This window comes from Loxodonta africana, chromosome 23 (assembly GCF_030014295.1).
Source record: "Loxodonta africana isolate mLoxAfr1 chromosome 23, mLoxAfr1.hap2, whole genome shotgun sequence".
Lineage (NCBI taxonomy): Eukaryota > Metazoa > Chordata > Mammalia > Proboscidea > Elephantidae > Loxodonta > Loxodonta africana.
In genome coordinates this window covers 24678572-24703596 of record NC_087364.1, presented here as the reverse complement: position 1 = coordinate 24703596, position 25025 = coordinate 24678572, and the positions used below count along the sequence as shown (strand labels likewise).

General features: G+C 41.0%; 1 protein-coding gene across 1 annotated transcript in view; it reads left to right on the top strand.

Moving 5' to 3' along the window:
• Positions 1-19871, top strand: part of TNFRSF19 (TNF receptor superfamily member 19) — a 113618-nt gene extending 93747 nt beyond the window's left edge. The window contains exons 6-10 of the mRNA XM_003414033.3: positions 6928-7092; positions 7751-7876; positions 9998-10100; positions 11034-11439; positions 16969-19871. Of these exons, the coding sequence (XP_003414081.3) occupies positions 6928-7092; positions 7751-7876; positions 9998-10100; positions 11034-11439; positions 16969-16977 (809 nt within the window). The 3' untranslated portion in view covers positions 16978-19871. The remainder of the gene's footprint in view (positions 1-6927; positions 7093-7750; positions 7877-9997; positions 10101-11033; positions 11440-16968) is intronic.
• Positions 19872-25025: the final 5154 nt, after the last annotated feature.

Below are 25025 nucleotides of genomic sequence, written 5' to 3'. Positions count from 1 at the left end.
GACCGCAGACGCCACATTACAAAGTGGTATACAGAATGTTTTCATAATAGAATTGTTTTCCCAATTGACTTAGAAGTCCCCTCAAACCATGTTCCCTAGACCCCAGCCCCTGCTCCGCTGACCTTTGAAGCATTCATTTTATCCCGGAAACCTCTTTGCTTTTAATCCAGACCAATTGGGCTGACCTTCCTTGTATTGAGTGTTGTCTTTCCCTTCACCCAAAGCAGTTCTTATCTACTGTTTGATCAATAAAAAACCCTCTCCCTCCCTCCCTCCCTCCCCCCTTCGTAACCACAAAAGTATGTGTTCTTCTCAGTTTTTTCTATTTCTCAAGATCTTATAATAGTGGTCTTATACAATATTTGTCCTTTTGCCTCTGACTCATTTCGCTCAGCATAATGCCTTCCAGATTCCTCCATGTTATGAGATGTTTCAGAGATTCGTCACTGTTCTTTATCGATGCGTAGCATTCCATTGTGTGAATATACCACAATTTATTTACCCATTCATCCGTTGACGTACACCTTGGTTGCTTCCAGCTTTTTGCTATTGTAAACAGAGCTGCAATAAACATGGGTGTGCATATATCTGTTTGTGTGAAGGCTCTTGTTTCTCTAGGGTATATTCCGAGGAGTGGGATTTCTGGGTTGTATGGCAGTTCTATTTCTAACTGTTTAAGATAGCGCCAGATGGATTTCCAAAGTGGTTGTACCATTTTACATTCCCACCAGCAGTGTATGAGAGTTCCAATCTCTCCGCAGCCTCTCCAACATTTATTATTTTGTGTTTTTTGAATTAATGCCAGTCTAGTTGGTGTGAGATGGAATCTCATCATAGTTTTAATTTGCATTTCTCTAATGGCTAATGATCGGGAGCATTTTCTCATGTATCTGTCGTCTGCCTGAATATCTTCTTTAGTGAAATGTGTGTTCATATCCTTTGCCCACTTTTTGATTGGGTTGTTTGTCTTTTTGTGGTTGAGTTTTGACAGAATCATGTAGATTTTAGAGATCAGGCGCTGGTCGGAGATGTCATAGCTGAATATTCTTTCCCAGTCTGTAGGTGGTCTTTTTACTCTTTTGGTGAAGTCTTTAGATGAGCATAGGTGTTTGATTTTTAGGAGCTCCCAGTTATCTGGTTTCTCTTCATCATTTTTGGTAATGTTTTGTGTTCTGTTTATGCCCTGTATTAGGGCTCCTAGGGTTGTCCCAAGTTTTTCTTCCATGATCTTTATCGTTTTAGTCTTTATGTTTACGTCTTTGATCCACTTGGAGTTAGTTTTTGTGCATGGTGTGAGGTATGGGTCCTGTTTCATTCTTTTGCAAATGGATATCCAGTTATGCCAGCACCATTTGTTAAAAAGACTATCTTTTCCCCAATTAACTGACACTGGTCCTTTGTCAAATATCAGCTGCTCATACATGGATGGATTTATATCTGGGTTCTCAATTCTGTTCCATTGGTCTATGTGCCTGTTGTTGTACCAGTACCAGGCTGTTTTGACTACTGTAGCTGTATAATAGGTTCTGTAATCAGGTAGAGTGAGGCCGCCCACTTTCTTCTTCTTTTTCAGTAATGCTTTGCTTATCCGGGGCTTCTTTCCCTTCCATATGAAATTGGTGATTTGTTTCTCTATCCCCTTAAAATATGACATTGGAATTTGGATCGGAAGTGCGTTATATGTATAGATGGCTTTTGGTAGAATAGACATTTTTACTATGTTAAGTCTTCCTATCCATGAGCAGGGTATGTTTTCCCACTTAAGTATGTCCTTTTGAATTTCTTGTAGTAGAGCTTTGTAGTTTTCTTTGTATAGGTCTTTTACATCCTTGGTAAGATTTATTCCTAAGTATTTTATCTTCTTGGGGGCTACTGTGAATGGTATTGATTTGGTTATTTCCTCTTCGGTGCTCTTTTTGTTGATGTAGAGGAATCCAAGTGATTTTTGTATGTTTATTTTATAACCTGAGACTCTGCCAAACTCTTCTATTAGTTTCAGTAGTTTTCTGGAGGATTCCTTAGGGTTTTCCGTATATACGATCATGTCATCTGCAAATAGTGATAGCTTTACTTCCTCCTTGCCAATCCGGATACCCTTTATTTCTTTGTCTAGCCTAATTGCCCTGGCTAGGACTTCAAGTACGATGTTGAATAAGAGCAGTGATAAAGGGCATCCTTGTCTGGTTCCCGTTCTCAAGGGAAATGCTTTCAGGTTCTCTCCATTTACAGTGATATTGGCTGTTGGCTTTGCATAGATGCCCTTTATTATGTTGAGGAATTTTCCTTCAATTCCTATTTTGATAAGAGTTTTTATCATAAATGGGTGTTGAACTTTGTCAAATGCCTTTTCTGCATCTATTGATAAGATCATGTGGTTTTTGTCTTTTGTTTTATTTATGTGGTGGATTACATTAATGGTTTTTCTGATATTAAACCAGCCTTGCATACCTGGTATAAATCCCACTTGATCAGGGTGAATTATTTTTTTGATGTGTTGTCGGATTCTATTGGCTAGAATTTTGTTGAGGATTTTTGCATCTATGTTCATGAGGGATATAGGTCTATAATTTTCTTTTTTTGTAATGTCTTTACCTGGTTTTGGTATCAGGGAGAGGGTAGCTTCATAGAATGAGTTGGATAGTATTCCGTCTTTTTCTATGCTTTGAAATACTTTCAGTAGTAGTGGTGTTAAGTCTTCTCTGAAAGTTTGGTAGAACTCTGCAGTGAAGCCGTCCAGGCCAGGACTTTTTTTTGTTGGAAGTTTTTTAATTACCGTTTCAATCTCTTTTTTTGTTATAGGTCTATTTAGTTGTTCTACTTCTGAATGTGTTAGTTTAGGTAGGTAGTGTTTTTCCAAGAATTTATCCATTTCTTCTAGGTTTTCAAATTTGTTAGAGTACAATTTTTCGTAGTAATCTGAAATGATTCTTTTAATTTCATTTGGCTCTGTTGTGATGTGGTCCTTCTCGTTTCTTAGTCGGCTTATTTGTTTCCTTTCCTGTGTTTCTTTAGTCAGTCTAGCCAATGGTTTATCAATTTTGTTAATTTTTTCAAAGAACCAGCTTTTGGCTTTGTTAATTCTTTCAATTGTTTTTCTGTTCTCTAATTCATTTAAAAAAAAAAAAAATTTTAGTCAGCTCTAATTTATATTATTTGTTTTCTTCTGGTGCCTGATGGGTTCTTTTGTTGCTCACTTTCTATTTGTTCAAGTTGTCGGGACAGTTCTCTGATTTTGGCTCTTTCTTCTTTTTGTATGTGTGCATTTATCGATATAAATTGGCCTCTGAGCACTGCTTTTGCTGTGTCCCAGAGGTTTTGACAGGAAGTATTTTCATTCTCGTTGCTTTCTAAGAATTTCCTTATTCCCTCCTTGATGTCTTCTATAACCCAGTCTTTTTTCAGGAGGGTATTGTTCATTTTCCAAGTATTTGATTTCTTTTCCCTAGTTTTTCTGTTATTGATTTCTAGTTTCATTGCCTTGTGGTCTGAGAAGATGCTTTGTAATATTTCGATGTTTTGGACTCTGCAAAGATTTGTTTTATGACCTAATATGTGGTCTATTCTAGAGAATGTTCCATGTGCGCTAGAAAAAAAAGTATATTTTGCAGCAGTTGGGTGGAGAGTTCTGTATAAGTAAATGAGGTCAAGTTGGTTGATTGTTGTAGTTAGATCTTCCGTGTCTCTGTTGAGCTTCTTACTGGATGTCCTGTCCTTCTCCGAAAGTGGTGTGTTGAAGTCTCCTACTATAAATGTGGAGGTGTCTATCTCACTTTTCAATTCTGTTAAAATTTGATTTATGTATCTTGCAGCCCTGTCATTGGGTGCATAAATATTTAATATGGTTATGTCTTCCTGATCAGTTGTCCCTTTTATCATTATATAGTGTCCTTCTTTATCCTTTGTGGTGGATTTAAGTCTAAAGTCTATTTTGTCGGAAATTAATATCGCTACTCCTCTTCTTTTTTGCTTGTTGTTTGCTTGATAAATTTTTTTCCATCCTTTGAGTTTTAGTTTGTTTGTGTCTCTAAGTCTAAGATGTGTCTCTTGTAGGCAGCATATAGATGGATCGTGTTTCTTTATCCAGTCCGTGACTCTCTGTCTCTTTATTGGTGCATTTAGTCCATTTACATTGAGCGTAATTATAGATAAATAATTTTTTAGTGCTGTCATTTTGATGCCTTTTCATGTGTGTTGTTGGCCATTTCATTTTTCCACATGCTTTTTTGTGCTGAGACGTTTTTCTTAGTAGATTGTGAGATCTTCGTTTTCATAATGTTTAACTTTATGTTAGTTGAGTCGTTACGTTTTTCTTGGCTTTTTTCTTGAGTTACGGAGTTGATATTCCTTTTTGTGGTTACCTTATTATTTACCCCTATTTTTCTAAGTAAAAACCTAACTTGTATCGTTCTATATCGCCTTGTATCACACTCCATCTGGCAGTTCAATGCCTCCTATATTAAGTCCCTCTTTTTGATTGTTGTGATCTTTTATCTATTGATTTCCATGATTCCCTGTTATGTGTATTATTTTGTTTATTTATTTTTTAGAATTAATCTTAATTTGTTTGTTTTTGTGCTTTCCCTATTTGAGCTGATATCAGGACATTCTGTTTTGTGACCTTGTATTGTGCTGGTACCTGATATTATTGGTCATCTGACCAAACAATCTCCTTTAGCATTTCTTGTAGCCTTGGTTTGGTTTTTGCAAATTCTCTAAACTTGTGTTTATCTGTAAATATCTTAATTTCTCCTTCATATTTCAGAGAGAGTTTTGCTGGATATATGATCCTTGGTTGGCAGCTTTTCTCCTTCAGTGCTCTGTATACGTCGTCCCATTCCCTTCTTGCTTGCATGGTTTCTGCTGAGTAGTCTGAACTTATTCTTATTGATTCTCCCTTGAAGGAAACCTTTCTTTTCTCCCTGGCTGCTTTTAAAATTTTCTGTTTATCTTTGGTTTTGGCGAGTTTGATGATAATATGTCTTGGTGTTTTTCTTTTTGGATCAATCTTAAATGGGGTTCGATGAGCATCTTGGATAGATATCCTTTCGTCTTTCATGATGTCAGGGAAGTTTTGTGTCAGGAGTTCTTCAACTATTTTCTCTGTGTTTTCTGTCCCCCCTCCCTGTTCTGGGACTCCAATCACTCGCAAGTTATCCTTCTTGATAGAGTCCCACATGATTCCTAGGGTTTCTTCATTTTTTTTAATTCTTTTATCTGATTTTTTTTCAGCTATGTTGGTGTTGATTCCCTGGTCCTCCAGAGATGCCAGTCTACATTCTAGTTGCTCGAGTCTGCTCCTCTGACTTCCTATTGCGTTGTCTAATTCTGTAATTTTATTGTTAATCTTTTGGATTTCTACATGCTTTCTATGGATTCTTGCAACTTATTAATTTTTCCACTATGTTCTTGAATAATCTTTTTGAGTTCTTCAACAGTTTTATCAGTGTGTTCCTTGCCTTTTTCTGCAGTTAGCCTAATTTCATTTGTGATGTCTTGAAGCATTCTGTAAATTAGCTTTTTATATTCTGTATCTGATAATTCCAGGATTGTATCTTCATTTGGGAAAGATTTTGATTCTTTTGTTTGGGGAGTTGGAGAAGCTGTCATGGTCTGCTTCTTTATGTGGTTTGATATCGACTGCTGTCTCCAAGCCATCACTGGGAAACTAGTTTTTCCAGAAAATCCGCTGGTACGCTGGCTCCTGGCTCTGAAGACAATCGCTGTCTCCCCGTATTTGTTCGTTCTCCGTCTCTAAATCTGTGTTTGTTGTTCAGAGTTCGTAGATTGGTATGTATGTGATCGACTCACTTGTTTTTCCGAGTCTTTGTTGCAAGAGGGATCCGCGGTAGCGTCCACCTAGTCCGCCATCTTGGCCCCGCCTCTCTTTTTATTTTTTAATGTAGCTGCTAAAAGCCGAAATGAAACTTGTTGCCGTTGAGTTGATTCTGACTCACGGCAACCCTGTATTTTACAGAGTAGAATTGCCCCATAGGGTTTTCTTGGCTGTAATTTTTATGGAAGCAAATCACCAGGACCTTCTTCCGAGGCACCTCTGGACGAGCTTGAACCGCTGAACTTTTGGTTAGCAGCTGAGTGCAAACGGTTTGCACCACCCAGAGACCCATCATACGCAGTACTGCCCTCTAAGATAGCGTCTTTATCTTGGCTTTCTTCTTACCGCGTTATTACGCCTGCCTCTCCACGTCATAACAGCAATATCAGCCTTCTCTTTTCAAAGCTTAGATGTTTTTAAACGGCATAGCAGCTAAAGACTTTAAAAATGATTACTGCCTCAGAGACAGGGAACTACTGGAAGGTCAGGAATGATCTGACTCCTTGATTTTTCTTAGTTACTGAAAAAAGCATATCTTAGTTCAATCTGCTTAAAAATGTAGATAGTATAATTTCAATTAAGTAAGAAATATAAAGTGCCTGCTGTGTGCTAGACACTGTGTGTGTACTGGGGACACAAAGGTGAAGATCGCCGACCCCGAGCTCTCAGAGTTCTGGCTGAGGAGACTTCAAGGCAAGTTACTGCAGCCAGTGGGCTAACTAAGGCCTGTGTGTCCATAAGCCTGGTGACCCGCTCCCATAAGGGTTACAGCCTAGAAAGCCCTGTGGAGCAGTGCTACTTTGTAACACGTGGGGTCATTTTGAGGTGGAATCGACTCAATGGCACAGTTTAGTTTTTTGCTTGGTCCATAGTGTTGAGGGAACAGAAAAGTGGAACATCCAACACATTTTAGGGTGGAGGGTGCAGATGTTGCATTAAAGAAATCTCCTAAGGGGAAAAGCCATCTTAAATGACTGTTTTCTCAGTTTTTATTTATATTGCATGAAGGCCATTCCTAATGGCGGCTGTCAGCTTTGGTTTGTGTATTTGCCTGTACTGGTGTGTTCAGCTGATTCTCACCCTGTGGTTTGCAGGTGCCACCAAGGTCAACCTGGTAAAGATCCCATCCACGGCCTCCAGCCCACGAGACACGGCCCTGGCAGCTGTGATCTGCAGTGCCCTGGCCACTGTCCTGCTGGCTCTGCTCATTCTCTGCATCATTTATTGTAAGAGACAGTTTATGGAGAAGAAACCCAGCTGTAAGTTTTGCGCTCTGTGTATTTCTTAGTGAAATCGGTTTGTCATCATCGTCACTCAAGTGTTCGACAAGAAACGTGACTGAGATTAGAGTCTGTGAGCTGTTGAAGGGAGAGAGCATGGGGGAAAGTAAAGCTTACCATCTGCTTTTCAGTCTCAGAGGCACCAAAGGCATGACAGAACTTTACAAAGATAACAAAAAGGCTGTGATGTTCCAGTGGCACTAGATAAAAAGAAAAATCTTTCTGAGTTCTGGCAACATACCAGTTTATGTGTAGTCAACTCCCTTAGGGTGACCCCACGTGCGTCAGAGTAGAACTCTGCTCCACAGGGTGTATAATGGCTGAATTTTTGGAAGTAGGTTGCCAGGACTTTCTTCTGAGGTGGACTCAAACCTCCAGCCTTTCAGTTAACAGCCAAGCATATTAAGCATTTGCACCACCCAGTGATGCTTCTGGCAGCATAAATACCCTGATTTGCAATTTTCTTAATAAATTATTTTCATATTTATGCTTCAGTGTGAGAGAAATAATAAAAAATTTGAATGATCGCTGTCTTTAAATATGTAAAAGCTAGAGTGGTGGGGCCTGTAGTGTGATGTTATTGACTTTCCTTTCTAAAGAAAACATGTCCACTGATAGAATGCTCTGCCCCCTGTAGGGTCTCTGAGATCACAGGATACCCAGTACAGTGGGTCGGAGCTGTCCTGTTTGGACCAACCTGGGCTCAACGAGTACTCTCACCGGGCATGCTGCCAGTGCCGCCGGGACACCGCTCAGGCCTGTGGTAAGCTCAGCCCAGAAGGGGCCCTTTAGAGGAGCAAGAGGAGCTCAGAAGTGGAAGCCACAAAGAAGTGTTCATATTCTTCTCACAGCTGTTCAGATTCTGTTAATTGCCGAACAGTGTCCTTGATAGGAAAAGAAAATCTCAGATAAAACTGTTTACTTAATTGTCAAGTCTCTTTGGTCTCTTTTAATCTGGAAGGGGTCTTGAGTCTTTGTTCCTGATATTGGTATTTGTGAAGAGTACGGGCTAGTAATTTTGTAGAATGACCCTCAGTTTAGGTCTGTCTGATGTTTTTTTCATGACTAGGTGCGGGAATCCTGCAGAAGTAATGCTGCATACTCAGAGCACCGTGTCAGGAGTCACATTGTGGCCAATTGTCCCATTGCTAGTCAGCTTGACTCCAGTCATTTTGTGAAGGTGGTGTCGCATAGGTTTCTGCGCTGTAAACCAGTGTTCCTCCCTTCATAATTAATATGGGTCTTTTAGGGACCTACTTGGAGACCATGCAAATATCCTGTTACTCCTCAGACTTGCACCCATCACTGTCAGCACCCATTGTGATTGTGGCCTGAATCAGTTACTGCTATGGGGCATTCCATCAATCCTTCCGCATTTATCAGTTGCCTTTCTATGGGAAAGAAGAGTGTTCTTTCTTTCTCATTTATTCACCTACTTTTTTAGTGTGAACTCTGTTCAGTGGGTTGTAATCCTTTTCTGTCATGGTTTATTTTGATGCTCAAATTCTCCCAGGTTTCGCCGGTGGAAGTCCCCCCAAGCTGCTCATGTGCCATTTTAACACATCCCTGTTACTTTCTGGCACAATACGCAGCTCCAGGCCCACCCTGTGCTTTCCCCGCCCGAGCCCTAGAATCAGCCATTCTACAAAGAATGGCACTGCCTTTTGCTTTTAAATCATTTTGAAATGTTCCCTAGTGAGTGTGACACGTGTTTGCTGAGTTAGTTGGAATGGATGGTCACCGTGGTCATCATCCGACATGTTCAGAGAGTGCAAGATGAAGGCCTTGGTGGTTTAGATGAGATGTTACAAGTGGCTGTCCTATTTAACAATGTTTTGCAGTTACATCTCAGTATTTAACATTGATTTTTAAAAAGGGAAGTGCTTACTTCATAATAATTTTTTTTCTGTTTATAAAATAAATAAGAGATATTCCTCATGGGAAATAGACACACAAACATATATACATGTAAATATATATATTTTTTCAAGTCTTTTGTTTTTCTCTCTATGTGTATCTTTGTGTCTATTACTGTGTATCTAGTTCCATAAAGTCAGAATTATAGGTATATGTATATACCTACACATATAGTTTCAGGTAGGTAGATAAATACACAAGGAGAGAGAGAGAGAATTAAAGAGAAGTCTAGAAGGCTGTTCACCAAAATGTAGACAGTGTTTCCAGGTTATAGGATTGAGAAAGATTTTTTTTTTTAATTTCTTATCTGTATCTGTTTTTTAACTTTTTTATAAGCTTGTATTGTCTTTGTAAGAGAAAAAGTGTACACTGCTGCAGTAAACATAATGGTTTGTAAAGCTGTGTGAACAAATCTAGTTATTCCTTAAGTTACATTCCTAGAAGTAAAGGGTACATTGTATGTATGTGAGTTTGAATGTGTGATAGCATATGTGCATGAATGTGTTTGCGTGTGAGTGTATGTATATGTAGTTGTGTGTGTGTGATGTGTGTGAGCATGGGTGGTGTGTGTGGGGGTGAGTGTGTGGTGTGTGTGTGTCGTGTGTGTATGTGTGTGTGTCTGGTGTGTGTATATGTGTATATATGTGGTGTGTGTGAGTGTAAGTGTGTGTGGTATGTGTAGGACTAAAGGGTTGGAGCAGTTGCTGGTTTATGTTCCGTATTCTAGACCACTCCACAGAAACGTCTTGCCATCTCTGCCATCAGCAGCAGCACACAAGAGCCATTTCACGTGTGCTCTCTTAGACGGCGTTATTACTTTTCATAATTTTTTTAAGACGAGAAAAAAATTAAACCTCGTTTCTTCAAAAAAGTCACCCAAAGGGGAATAGCTCACTCTTCAAGAAGAGTGTGTTGAGCTGGCATTACAGAGAAAGTTCCTAAGGAAAGCATGTGTTGTCTTCCCCAGGACCGGTCCACCTGGTTCCATCCCTGTGCTGTGATGAGGCCCGCAGCATGGGCCGGATGGCCCTCGGCTGCACTGTGCATCCCAAGGCTGCGCTCCACGAGAGGTAACTTTCTTGGTTCAGTCACTGTAACTTTATGTTCCCTTGTGCAAATGTACATTCTACCACCCCTGGAAACCCTATGAGGCAGTTCTGCTGTGTGCTATAAGGTCTCTGTGAGTCAGAATCAACTTGTAACAACTTTATAGGACAGAGTAGAACTTAGCATAGGGTTTCCTAGGCTGTCATCTTGTCCCTGTGAGTCAGAATCGACTAGACAGCAACAGTTTTTTTGGTGTTGGATCTTTATGGAAGCTGATTGCCACATCTTTCTTCTGAGGAACAGCGGGTGGGTTCAAACCACCCATCTTTCAGTTAGCAGCCAAGTGCTTAACCACTGCGCAAACACCGCTCCTTACACATTCTACTAGTTTCCCAATTTTCATGTGAAACTGTGGTGATATCACTACATTGATGATGATTTTTTAAAAAACTGTTATTAGTGACATTTTAGATTTTGGAGGGGGGTTGGCAAGAATAAAGGTTGCCAACATCTGATGTAACATTCTTTACACTCTGCTGCCCATTACAGTTATTTTTGCCTTGTATTCATGATATACAAGGCAAAAAAATTTTTTTTTTTAATTCATAATATGTTTCACCTCTCTCATCAGTAATTTTTAACATATCATGTACTCATAGAATTTTAGAACACAAATCAAGGGAACTTGGTTATGACGCAGAAAATGTTTTAATGAATGTTTTGGATTAAGTATAAGTATAAATATAGATATTAGAAATGGGTATAAAAATCAGTTTTAAAATAAATTGAATAACTTATTGTATTAAGGCAAGTTTGTAACAACAGGAAGCACTAGAATCCTGACCTTAAAAATTACTATTTTGTCTAGCAGACTTAAACTTATAGGTGCAATATGCTTTCTAGTGATGTTTCTCTTCTCCACGTGGCATTTAAAGACATCTTAAAATTGTGTTCAGGACTGCAGGTTCTGTGGGGGAGATGACGCCGGCGTTCTTCGGGTCCCTATCCCGGTCCATCGGTGGTGAATTTTCCGATGCCTGGCCTCTGATGCAAAGCTCCATTTGTGTTGACAACATCTCTTTTTGTGAATCTTATCCTGAACTCACTGGAGAAGATATTAATGCCCTCGATCCAGAAAATGAAAACTCAGCATCTTTGGATTCAAACAATAGTCAGGTTTTGGCCAGTGGAGCTGTTCCAATTCAAACTCATTCTGAAAAGGTTACAGAAACTAGTGATTTATCGAGACATAACAGCACATTGACAGACCCAACCCTAACTAAGGATACACTACCTGCTAGATGTCAGCAAGATCAAGAGAGTGAAGGTGTCCTTGACCTAGCCACTCCCACTTCCCTCCAGGTAAGGCAATGACTGACGGGTTTATGACAGACCAGAGGGAATGGAACCCTATCCACCCAGGGGGATCCAGTTCAAAAGATTTTTCTACAGTGTTGTTGTTGGTGGTGTTTTCGTTAGCTGCCATTGGGTCAGCCTCCTGTGCGTGGTGACCCCATGCACAACAGAATGAAATGTTCCCCGATCCTGCACCATCAGTTGCAGAGTGGACCATTGCAATCCATAGGGTTTTCACTGGCTGATTTTGAGAAGCAAATTGTCAGGCCTTTCTTCCTAGACTGTCTTAGTCTGTAAGCTCTGCTAAAATCTGTTCAGCATCATAGCAACACACAAGCCTCCAACGATAGATGCAATGGTAAGGAATCAAACCTAGGTCTCCTGCATGAAAGATGAAAATTCTACCACTGAACCACCCCGTCTCCTTTTTTTTTTTAGTATATAAAAAATTAAAATAGAAACATTGCCCCTCAAATCGATCCAAACTCATAGTGACTCTACAGGACAGAGTAGAACTTCCCCATATAGTCTCCAAGGCTGTAATATTTACATGAGCAGACTGCCACGTCTTTCTCCCATCAAGCAGCAGGGGGGTTCAAACTGCCAACCTTTCAGTTAGCAGCCACTTAACCACTGTGCCACCAAGGGTATAGGAGAGTATATTTTAAAACAAATTTAGAGTCTTTTGCTTTTCTTTCTTTTTTTAAGCCAACAGAGCTAGGCTAAAATGCCATAAAGGGCAGCTGCGTGCTTTCAGTCTTCTTTGTGCATGTGACTGCTTGGCATAGCACCCCCTACCTCCTTCCCTGTTTGAGAGAGGTGAGTTTGGGAACATCTTGCAAACAGCTCCTAACCTTCATTTTTCCCTGTGATATTGTTGGACAAGGGTTCGAGGTTACCACCAAAAGATATACTCACACTCCACTTGTCATGAACTAACTTTACTCGTGTAGAGAAGAGAGAGAGATCAGCTTCACTAGTGGGCACAGGGCTCCCGTACCCAGCAGGATTCCCTCACCAGCCATGTGTGGCCAGAGCAGGCCCTGTACCCAGCAGGATTCCCTCACCAGTCATGTGCGGCCAGAACAGGGCAGATGTCCTACATTCACCCCTCTCGTGCCGTAGACTGGAGAGACCCTGTTCCTTCCCTACTGGGTAGATACAGAAGTGGGGTTGGCCGGTTAGTGTATGGTACCCATACATGACAAGAGACAGAAAAAGTTACTCTGTGCCCAGAACAAGGGGAAGCCTTCTCTGATAAGTAGAAGGAACTGAGAGAGAGAGAGAGAGACGCAATTCCCAGCCTCCATATCAAAGAATGTTCTGGACCTGAGGCCTTAACTTAGGAGGCCCGGATGGGAAGCATAGAGGTAGACCATTCCCCCAGCAGATATTCTTATGCCTAATCATTAAATGTACGTCACTAGCAGCCAAGCAGACTAGAGTTTGGTCTCCTAAAGCTCTGTCTCCTTCCTCCCTCCTTTTCTGTTTTCTCCTGGATCTCTCTGCTTTGACTGATTGACCAGTTTGGTTGGAAATTGATTTATGATTGGATCCTGGCATAAGAACCTCCCAGATAGAAGTGTTCCAAATCAGAATCGGGGGAGGAGGTGGGCTGCAGGGAGGGGGCTTCTGTGGCGTATGCAAGGCTGGCAGCTGTGGAGCCTTCAGGGCAACATAGGCACCAGGTGAGGATGTGGCCTTTGCAGCACCAGGGGCCCACTGTTCATAAGTATTTCCTTAAATGGAGGCACGTATATGGAAGAACAGTGTCGGCCCCCATTCTGCCAGCCATAACAACAAAGATGCTCCAGGTCCCCCAAGGCTCCACTTGGCACAGACAGTGTTGCTGGCCCTGTGTGCCCCTCCCTGCCCCAAACCTCGGACCTTGGATGCCACGGAACTGTCTGAAACATGTTGCATAGGCCACTGTGCTGAACAGTGCCTCTGCTTCCATAAGATTTTGTGTCCTTAGCTAATTAAATCAGAAACTCAATCCAAATTTAAGGTATGAATATAGATGTGTTTTGTTTAGATCAATACATTGATTATGTATTGATCTAAATGTGTAGGGTTTTTTTTAAAACTACCACAAGAGAATGGTAAAGAGAATATATAGGGAATTCTATAAAGAAAGCCCACCACCCATTTGTCAGTCTGTTGTACTGTGATGGCTTGCATGTTGCTATGATGCTGGAAACTGTGCCGCCGGTATTTCAAATGCCAGCAGGGTCATCCATGGTGAACGGGTTTCAGCGGAGCTTCCAGACTAGGATAGTCTAGGAAGAAAGGCCTGGTGATCTACTTCCACAAATTAGCCAATGAAAACCTTATGGATCGTAACTGAACATTGTCTGATAAAGTGCTATAAGGTGAGCCGCCTAGATTGGAAAGCACTCAAAATACACAGTATCCGCAACAATGTACTCTAGCCTACGGCCGATCATGAAGATGGCACAGGACCAGGCAATGATTCGTTCTGTTGTGCATGGGGTCACCATGAGTTAAAGGAGCCAAGTGAACAGCAACTGAACACCAAAGAGAGAAAATGTTTTGTTAAATTTGTTCTCAAAATTGGGAAAGAGAGGTAAGTGAAGGAAGGAAAAATAAATTAGGTTAAAAATATAAACTATGTACCTTTGAATTCATCTTGTAGAGTGAAACCTGTGAGAGCCAGAACTTGATGGGACTGCCAGCAGGAGGGGAAGGAACCAGTGGAGGAACTGGATGTCTTGTTATCTACCCTAAAATAACAGTCTAAGGGCTCGGAAAGTTAGGTCTGCGTCACGTGTTCATTACATAGAACCTGAGGTTTCTTACACCAAGTCACCAGCGAGTGATTTGGATGATAAGCCTGCTTGTACCAACTTCATGCACAGCTACTGTACCTTCCTACACATGTGTGGTTGGGGGACAAATACTAGGATTCTTGGGTCACCAGGTGACCAACCACAGCTTTTCAGAGAACCGTCAGGAAATAGAATGACCACTTAGCTTGATTTTGTAGCCTGTCCCCACGTTTGTGGTATACTCAGACTAAGGAGTGAAACATCTCAGCGCCAAGTCCCGTCAGCGCCAGTTCTTTCCCTGCTTTTCTCTGTTTCTGTTGGTGGTGGGGGTAGGATTGACAAACACTGTTACCACAGCTAGATGAGTGTAGAATTTTAGAAAGAGATTTACTACGCAAGCTTGGTATGTAATGACCTTTTCAAAGACTGCAGTCAAGGTAACTATCATGATCTAGATAAAGGGACTTTGAATTCAAATTATTATGAAAAGAAAGTTATAACTACACATAAAATGAATCTGATGAGCAAATGTTACATTCAGATTGCACAATATGATTTATTAATGAAAGGTTTTTATTAAGTTTTGAGCTGTGTTATCTCATAATTATTAGATGATTTGAGTAAATCTAAATTGACATTCTGAATTCATGATAGGAATTGCTAAAATGTAAATGGTTAGAATACAAAGGGGCAGCTATAGCCACAGCTCTACTTTTGTCTTTATTTGGTGTGAGGCTGCAATATCTAATGCATGATGCATTTGTTTCTGAAAACTGTATTGTTACATGCTCATTTTCTTGTGGGTGGTTTAAGACCACCCAGGCTGTGATGGTTCAGAATAAAGCAAGTAAGTGTGAGAGCCTGCTTCAGCCTGTATGGCTCAGTTTTCATCAGACTTTCCTCCATACACCTCTCTAAGAAGGAGCATCATTTGCTGAGATGTTTAGGAGAGGGAGTCAGCTGATTTACTTAAAGGAAAAGCACTTTTTTTTTAAACCAACATTTTCAACATTAACGTGAAAAAATGGAAAGAACGTTACAGAAGGTATAAGAACTGCGTTCTAGTTTCTTAATCAGTTAAAATCTCTGCTTCTGACTTACCTGCAAAATGAAGATACTTGCCTATCACATTAGGGTGAATGTGGTTGTTATTATCAGTGAATGTTCACTGATAATAATGACCACAATATTCATTGATAATAATAACCACAATTTTATTGGTAATAATAACTGCAATATTCATTGATAATAATAACCACATTCACGCTAATGTCACTGAATCAACATATTTGATGGAAGTGTCTCCAGAATGCTCGTTAGAAGCAAGGATGGCAAGACTATGTCTCACACACTTTGAACATATTATCAGAAGGGATCAGTCCCTGGAGAAGGACATCATGTTTGGTAAAGTAGAGGGTCAGCGGAAAAGAGGAAGACTCTCAACAAGATAGATTGACCCAGTGGCTGCAACAGGGAGCTCAAGCATAACAACAATCGTGAGGATGACGCAGGACGGGGCAGGGTTTTGTTCTGTTGTACACAGGGTCACTATAGGTCAGAACCGATTCGACAACACCTAACAACAACAACCTCATACTATCAAGAGTAATTCAGAAGCTTTTATTTCTAGGTAATCTCCTTAGACCTAGGAAAAAAAAATTTAATAAACTAAGTTTTATCTGATATGTTAGCAATGCCAAATTAGCAGTGAGTAAGAGAATATTTACTGCATAAAATGATTAAGGTTTTACACACTTACAGTGATGTTCAGGTGGCTGATGCCTTGTCACTTCCTGCAGTGAGGTCAGTGCCCTTTTTGACAGGGGCAAGCCTAATGTCTCCACTTTGTTGAGGATATTTGCCTCCATGAAGATGGCAAGTATTCCAGTCAGATCATCATAAAAGAAATCTCATTCCCAAACTATTTCTAAACCTTTCCTCTTTGTCCGACAGAAGTTTTAAATTTCAGAGACTACCCTGGCAGTTAAAGAATGGCATTATTCATTAATCATCTTTGTTCTTTGAGAAAAGCGACTAAAGAATCGCAAAATCTTTACCTACAAGTGTTTTAAAGGAATGTAACACATAAACAAGCTTTGTCTGACACTTTGTGTAAGGCTGAAAATTTACAAAATAATTGTTCATACACTTTGTTTGGGGTTATATTGTCATTTTTAGGTACTATTTGCAAATATTGGATGACTAAGGAGCCGTGGTGGCACAGTGGTTAAGCACTTGCCTGCTAACCAAAGGTCAGTGGTTTGAACCCACCAGGCCGCTCTTTGGGAGAAGAGACCTGATGATCTGCTCCTGTAAAGACTGTTGTTAGGTGCCGTCTAGTTGGTTCTGACTCATAGTAACCCTGCGTACAACAGAACTACACGCTGCCTGGTCCTGTGCCGTCCTCATAGTCGCTGCTATGTTTGAGCCCATTGTTCCAAGACTGCTTCAGCCTTGGAAGCCGGATGGGACAGTTCTACTCTGTCCTGTAGGTTCACTGTGAATTGGAATCAACTCAACGGCAATGGGTTTTATAAGCTGTTACGAAAAGTTTTATTTCATCCTCAGAGTACTGGGTACCTGGGTATTTGAACACCATTGAATGAGCTTCTTGTTCACATGTTATGAAATTCATGTATGCTGCTAGTAAAAGTTATGTTTTAATAATTCATTTTTACAGTTACAATATAACAGCTTTAATTTGTGAGGTATTGTTTTTAAAGCTTTCCCTCTGTTCATATTTTAGGAAGCCTAAAGGACTTCCTTTTCTCTGCAATAGAAGTGTGTGTATGGAACCCAAAGGGCCCGCATCTGCTAAGGCTTACGGACTGAGCATGGCCTGGACCAGAGTCTGGGAAGAACAGTCTGAACCAAACTGACAGCATTTTAAGCCCTTCAACCAGTTGCTTTGGAGCCAGGCCAGCTGTGAGCCAAAGCCTCAAGGAATCCAGAAAAATGACTGCAGGCAGACTCCTGATACTCTGTCCCTTTTCTAAACCAGAAGCTTCTGTGCTGCAAGAGTGACTTCATAGACTGATGGCTAGAGTTTGCAGCCTATAAGGTTATGGACGTCTGCGAAGAAACAGGCTCTCGTGCTTACATTCATGCTGAACGTGGTTTTATAAGACCCAAGACCCAGAGAATAACTTTTTATTTACATTTTCCTTTCAGAAATAATTTCATATAGCTGATTATCTTACTAAAAGTCAATATCATATCCACTGCTGTTGTTTCTGTGCAGAATGGGTTCAATAGTGAGTGCTTCTATTTGATGGTCACTTTTTCATCATCTTAGCTGATTAGTGGCTGGAAGTGACTTCGTACCACCTGCCTAAATCTTGGGTTTATGCGATGAAGCTAATTGACCTAAACAGGAATCAGAGGAGAATTTCTTTGTTCCAGAAACCTCTTCCAACCTCAGTCTCTGTCTCGTATGCCTGCTGTTGCTGGTAGTGAAGAGGCGGAAAGAGGGGATGTGGTTGGCAAAGGGCCACCCACTCCCCTGAGTGAAAACCACTTTGTGCACATATCCTAGAGATGTGTATGCAAAGACGAGCATACTTATGTGAAAACTAGTTGACGTGGAAGCATTTGTTACATCTGTCCCTGTGATTGAGCTTAGAAACTCCAGAACATCTCTTTTCTATAAAAGTGCTATTTATAAAGATAATGATCTTTTATTTGTTTTGTATCTTATATTAAGGAGTCCCTAGGTGGCCCTTGACTACTGACAGAAAGTTGATGGTTTGAACCCACCTAGAGGTGCCTCGGAAGACCTGCCTGGCAATACTATAACATATCCGATTCCCCCATTACTGAATGTAGTACTGAAGACTAAGTAGCTAGTCCCCATGAGACTACACTACCCACTAGAACCAGAAGGAAAGGGTTTGAGGTGAACAGTCTGTAATGGTCGTAGCACAGTTTCACCAACCTGGAAAATTAGCTAGCACAATAATGTCCTATCGTAGCATGATGGCGTGGGATTTAAGAGTGTGATGCCCCTTCTAAGACTCTCCATCCCATCCCAGCTTGGTGTTCATGTCTAGGGCTAAGAGACTTGGTCCAGTTCAGTCCTGACACCACGAGTGGCTCATGTGCTCTTTTTCCGTGTCCCCTCAAACCAAAAACCAAACCCACTGCTCTCCAGCCAATTCTAACTCATAGTGACACTACAGGACAGCGTAGAACTGCCCATAGGGTTTCGAAGGCTGTGATCTTTACGGAAGCAGACTGCCACATCATTCATTCTCCTGCCTTATGCCCTGAAGAGGAACTAATTAAGCAGGAGTTGTTTTTTCCTACTTGAACCTACATGATCAGATCTAGCCTTTGTCTTTTAGCTAATTACTAGTAGCTCTCTCACCTTTCCTCTTAAAAAAAGAAATAGACCTTTGAACATCAGTGCGTGAGAGTGCACTTCGGTATTTTTTTTTGAGAATTGCCCTTCCCAAATCAGTGTCTTTTACCTTACATTTAAACTGAACGTGAAAAATCTGTCTTTCCTAGGACGTTTTTAGCTTCTCACTTGTTACCCCATGGTTTTCTGTCTTTACGAGGCATTAGCAAAATGTAATGAACCCTTTTCCATGTGGCCATCTCTATGTATAGTTCAATATGTGTATATCAGCTTGCCTGTGTGTGGTACTTCTCATTATTTCAGTTTCTTTAACTGAAATAGGAAATTAAGAGTGCCTCATGGGACCCTACATCTTTCCTGTCAGCCTAGTGACAGTGATTATTCATTGACTTTTTTAGTATAAACCAATGGTTCTCAATTCTTGATAGTCTCCAGCTCTTACGAGAAAAATATTAAGGATTTGACCACAAGATGTCTGTGTGAAAGTGCAAGTAGAGTTTGCTTGATTGATCTAACTGTAATCCACCTACGTGTGCCATTGTTTGCAGTCTCATCATTTCCATTATGATAGACAAAGGGGTGATTAGAGGTGGGCCAGGGTGGTGTTCCTGTATGTAATCTGGACATGTTTTCCATGTGGAAAGCCCTGATTGACTTCAAAGATAACACTTGCTGGAGAAAGCAAGACCGATGGGATAAAACTTCTGCCAAAAATCCTAAAGCATCGCTTTTGATCAACAGAGAAATACTTAGAGTTGAAAGCTGACTTTGACACTGCATTTGAAAAATTTTGCGTTATTTTTATCAAGAGAAGACATTTTACCATCGCTTACCGTAGAAACATACAATAAGGTTATATTCTTCACTCGTTGTAAACACTTGACAAAGAAAAAAACAATTTGCATTTCACATGGTTGGAATATCCTATAGCACTCAAGAAGCCAAGCTGCCAGAGTGCATAGGCAGGAAATGGCCATCAGAGAATAATAGGCCCAGTATGTGTGATCCTTGTGGCTCAGGAACACCTTGGAGCTTGGCAACAAAGAAGGAAACAAGGATTTGGAGAGCAGCCACGTAAAGGCATGGGTTTTCTAATCTTTGTGTATATGGAATATTTTTAAATATAGATTTTTCTACTTTAGATAAAATATGAATATTAATATTACCTAGGTTCAGCACTGTTGTCTGTGCTAGTTAAAAAAAGAATTAGAAAAAGAAAAGGGCTGCATTGCTTTAAGGTAGTTGGCTTGAATCAATTTAGATTTCATCATTGCTATTTTGCATACTGGATTTTTTTATCTGTAAATTATCATTTTCTTATATAAATAGTTTTGTAATACTTTTTTATTTGTGAATAAAATTCTTATCTAGTATTCTTATTAATGTGTCCAGTGAGAAAATAATTGATAATGTTGCATAATTGTGGCTATAGATAAGGTTTGCCCGTTTTGACGGTGGTCAATGTAAGGGTCTCACAAAGTTCTGATTTTTTGGACATAGCTCTCTCTGGCCCCTCAAACTTTATGAGGGTGGTTTAAAATCTTTACTAAACCAAAACCAAAGCAGATGCTGTCCCATCGAGTCGATTCCAACTCATGACAACTCCATGGTGTCAGAGTAGAAGAACTGTGCTCCATAGGATTTTCCATCACTGTAGATTGCCAGGACTTTCTTCCACAGTGCTTCTGCATGATTTTGAACTGCCAATCATTCTGTTAGTAGCTAAATGCAAATCATTTATGCCACACGAGGACCTAAGAGGCTCTAACAGAAGTATGAACCCTGGAAGCAGCAATAAATTAGTGGCGTGGGGGTTAAGCACTTGGCTGCTAACTGAAAGGTCAGTGGTTTGAACCCGCCAGCCGCTCTATGGGAGAAAGATGTGGCAGTCTGCTTCTGTAAAGATTTACAGCCTTGGAAACCCTATGCGTCAGTTCTACTCTGTCCTATAGTGTTGCTACAAGCTGGAATAAATCAATGGCAACGAGTTTGGGTTTTTTGGTTTTAATATAAATGACATATATTCATTATTGGAGCTCTGGTGGCACAGTGGTTAAGAGATTGCTAACCAAAAGGTTGGCAGTTCAAATCCACCAGCCACTCCTTGGATACCCTATGGGGCAGTTCTACTCTGTCCTATAGTGTCGCTATGAGTCAGAATTGACTCAGCGACAATGGGTTTGGTTTTTGGTTTTATATTTGTTATTAACACTATTATTGAAGGGTCTTTTTCCATTGGGTACTTGTTATTCTGAATTTTTGTCACATTTTAACTTATGAAGGTATTGTCTAATTTTTTAAAACAAATTTGACACACAGTAAGTTATGTAGGCACAGCTTAAATTTATCATTCAACTGTGGAACTAAATGGTAGGCCAAGAATTTCCCAAAATCTTCTATGATAGCTAACAAATTTCAATAAAACCTGGTGCGTGATTATAGAGCTGTGATTATACTGGATCAAGCCAACAATTCACCGTAACGTCAGTTATGTCACATTTCAGCCAGCCGTGAGGTTTCTACGACGGAGACTGGGCAGGCCCGAATCAGGCCATATCATAACCCCATTTGCCATAACATACCAGTGGCATGTGAATTAGTGCGATTTATGGCTGCTTTCAAATTAGCGTCTCCAAAGGATCCAAATTTAAAACCTTCCCAGAAAAACTACTTTCCCTGGAACCACGGGTGGCCTTCTAAAGCAAGTTCCAACTATTCATCTCTAAAGATGGAGGACTTTCTTTCCTTCTTTCTCTTTCCTTCTTTTAAAGTTCTAATGGCATTAGCTATTCTGACTTAAGACAGAAATAGCTGTATGCAATAGATTTTGTCTGGGGCTGAATTTATCTAGCAGAACTATGCAGAGAGACTGTCCTTACCTTGGTTGATTATTTACAGTAAATAGATGATCTACAAACACTCCATTGGCAATCTTTTAATAGCAGTTTGGGGAAGCAGGCTGCCACACACGGTACGCAGTCTCACCACCTTAATATATCATGGTTTGTTTCCCTCAAAGTTGTAAGAGTGAGTTTAATTCCTCTCAGAAGACTCATTCCAAAAAGAGGCCGTTTCCTATATTGATCCTTAATTTATTCATTCAACATACATTTATATAGTTATAGTGTATTTAGGTGTTCCTGGGTGGTACAAGTGGTAAACATGTTCGGCTTCTAACTGAAAAGTTGGGAGTTCAAGTCCACCCAGAAGCATCTCAGAAGAAAGGCCTGGCAATCTACAGGTAGTTCCTGACTTAAAACAGGGCTCTGTTCAGATGACTCTGTCATAAGTCGGTTCTGACATAAGTCGAGTATTTTTTTTTTTCAGTTTTCATTATTATCAGTAGCTTTATAAATCCAATCTTTGAACAACTGTGAGTGAACATTTGAGAATAATATCAGCAAATTACATGCTGCAACATTGTATATAGTACACATTACCAACTATAGGATGTACAAAAAATAAAAAACCAGGCAGGCGTAAGTGCAGTTCATCATAACTCGAATACATCGTAAGTTGGGGACTACCTGTTCTTCTGAAAAATCAGGCATTGAAAACCCTGTGGAGCGCACTTCTACTCTGACACACGTGGGACTGCCATAAGTCAGGGTCATAACTGGTCATAGAGTATTTGCTCTGTCCCAGATGCAATGCAAGGGCTGTAGCAGATATTAAGAAATATGAGTGAGACAAAACTTTTAAGCATTTATAAAATACATTCTCCTGGGCACAGGGGTGCAGTGGCTTTCTGGGGAGAGTCAGGAAAGAGCACAGAAGCTAGGAGACATTTGTACCAGGCTATGAAGTCTCACTTGGAGCTTACCAGGTGGGAAGGGGGGAAGGAAGATAGCATGTGAAAAGGGCCAGCTGGGCCTGGGAACGGTGCGATCTGTGGGGGGCTGGAGCGTGAGGAGCAGGCGATGAAGTTGCTTAGGGCTTAGTTCCAGCTCGTCAAAGTCTCCAGTCCTGCCAAATAGTTTTAACTTGATCCCGTAGGGAATTTACATGCTTTTAAGCAAAAGAGTGACATGGCATGAAAACTCTAAAATCTCTAGTCTTTCAGGAGTTTGGGAGGTACAATACTAGGAGAATTAGACCTCTCTCCAGAAGCAGAATAACGCCAGTATCTTGAGAGGGAATGGCCGCCCACCTAAGGCAGAAGCAGACTGCCAGGCCTTGTTTGGAAATCCTGAGCCTAAGATGGTTCTCCTAGTACCTGGGCCACCCTTGCTTGGTTCAGATCTTATTTCAAGTGGACATGGCTGAACCTCAGATATGTGTTTAGAACTTGACAGCATCACCTGCTAACATCAAAGCGTTCTTCCACCAGAGCCCTTAAGGAGAATTAACTCAGGGTTGACAGATCCATCCCATGAGCCACCACTCCCCTTCCTGAGCCTGTGGGCAGCACCATGAGTCATGAATCAGTCAGCCCTTTCTGCTGATTTTGGGACTCCAACTCATGATGCTGCTCAACCCAGAGCTCCAGGCGACCCCTGTCAACAGATTGAGTTGGTACTCAGGGTGTCAACTCATTTCTAGGTCTTAGCCAGCCATTTTCACCTGAAAGCTAAAGTCTTGCTTGGTAAAGTGTTTTTCAACCTGATACCCTTGTCTTAAAAATGCTTCTGCTTTTGCTGTTTGCTCCTGGCATAGCTGAGCATAGCAGTAGCCTCCCACAGGAAGTCTGGGGAGCAAGGAGGCTGGCCTCTGCTTTGGGAGGGTAGCAGCATTTATGCAGCCTGAGACTTTCGTCTTTTACCTGCTTCCTTTCTTGTGTAGGGTCTGCTCACAGGAGTCATCCTCTCCCGTGGCTGCAGTAGATACTGGCCTGTCCGCTCCCCAGCAAGCCAGGATTGTTGAAGCTATAGAAATGTTCTGGCCATATCTGAGATTTCTTCAGATATTTTAACCACTTTTTTTTCTTTATTCACTGAGAAGTAACTACGTTAACAAATGGGCCAGCTAGAGGTGGAACCCAAGTTGAGGGAGGAGGTGCCCAGAGAACCCAAGAGTCCTCCCCACCTTCAGAATCGTATTATCACACTTGGGAAACTCTGTCTCTGTGCTCTCAAAGGGCCTAGAACTCATAAGCATCAGCACCCACAATAATGTGACCAGAGGGTTGCATCTTTTTATTAAAAGAAAATGTTCTTATACACTGCTGGTGGGAATGTAAAATGGTACAACCACTTTGGAAATCTATCTGCCATTATCTTAAACAGTTAGAAATAGAACTACCATACAACCCAGAAATCCCACTCCTCGGAATATACCCTAGAGAAACAAGAGCCTTCACACAAACAGATATATGCACACCCATGTTTATTGCAGCTCTGTTTACAATAGCAAAAAGCTGGAAGCAACCAAGGTGTCCGTCAACGGATGAATGGGTAAATAAATTGTGGTATATTCACACAATGGAATACTACGCATCGATAAAGAACAGTGAGGAATCTGTGAAACATTTCATAACATAGAGGAACCTGGAAGTCATTATGCTGAGTGAAATTAGTCAGTTGCAAAAGGACAAATATTGTATAAGACCACTATTATAAGATCTTGAGAAATAGTAAAAACTGAGAAGAACACATACTTTTGTGGTTACGAAGAGAGGAGGAAGGGAGGGAGGGAGAGGGTTTTTTATCGATTAATTAGTAGATAAGAACTGCTTTAGGTGAAGGGAAAGACAACACTCAATACATGGAAGGTCAGCTCAGTTGGACTGGACCAAAAGCAAAGAAGTTTCCGGGATAAAATGAATGCTTCAAAGGTCAGCGGAGCAAGGGCGGGGGTTTAGGGACCATGGTTTAAGGGGACTTCTAAGTCAATTGGCAAAATAATTCTATTATGAAAACTGTCTGCATCCTACTTTGAAATGTGACGTCTGGGGTCTTAAATGCTAACAAGCGGCCATCTAAGATGCAGCAATTGGTCTCAACCCACCTGGAGCAAAGGAGAATGAAGAACACCAAGGTCACACGACAACTAAGAGCCCAAGAGACAGAAAGGGCCACATGAACTAGAGACCTACATCATCCTGAGACCAGAAGAACTAGATGGTGCCCGGCCACAATCGATGACTGCCCTGACAGGGAGCACAACAGAGAACCCCTGAGGGAGCAGGAGATCAGAGGGATGCAGACCCCAAATTCTCATAAAAAGACCATACTTAATGGTCTGACTGAGACTAGAGAAATCCTGGCGGCCAGGGTCCCCAAACCTTCTGTTGGCACAGGACAGGAACCATCCCCATCCCCGAAGACAAGTCATCAGACATGAAAGGAACTGGACAGTGGGTGGGAGAGAGATGCTGATGAAGAGTGAGCTAATTATATCAGGTGGACACTTGAGATTGTGTTGGCATCTCATGTCTGGAGGGGGGATGGGAGGATAGAGAGAGTGGGAAGCTGGCAAAATTGTCACGAAAGGAGAGACTGGAA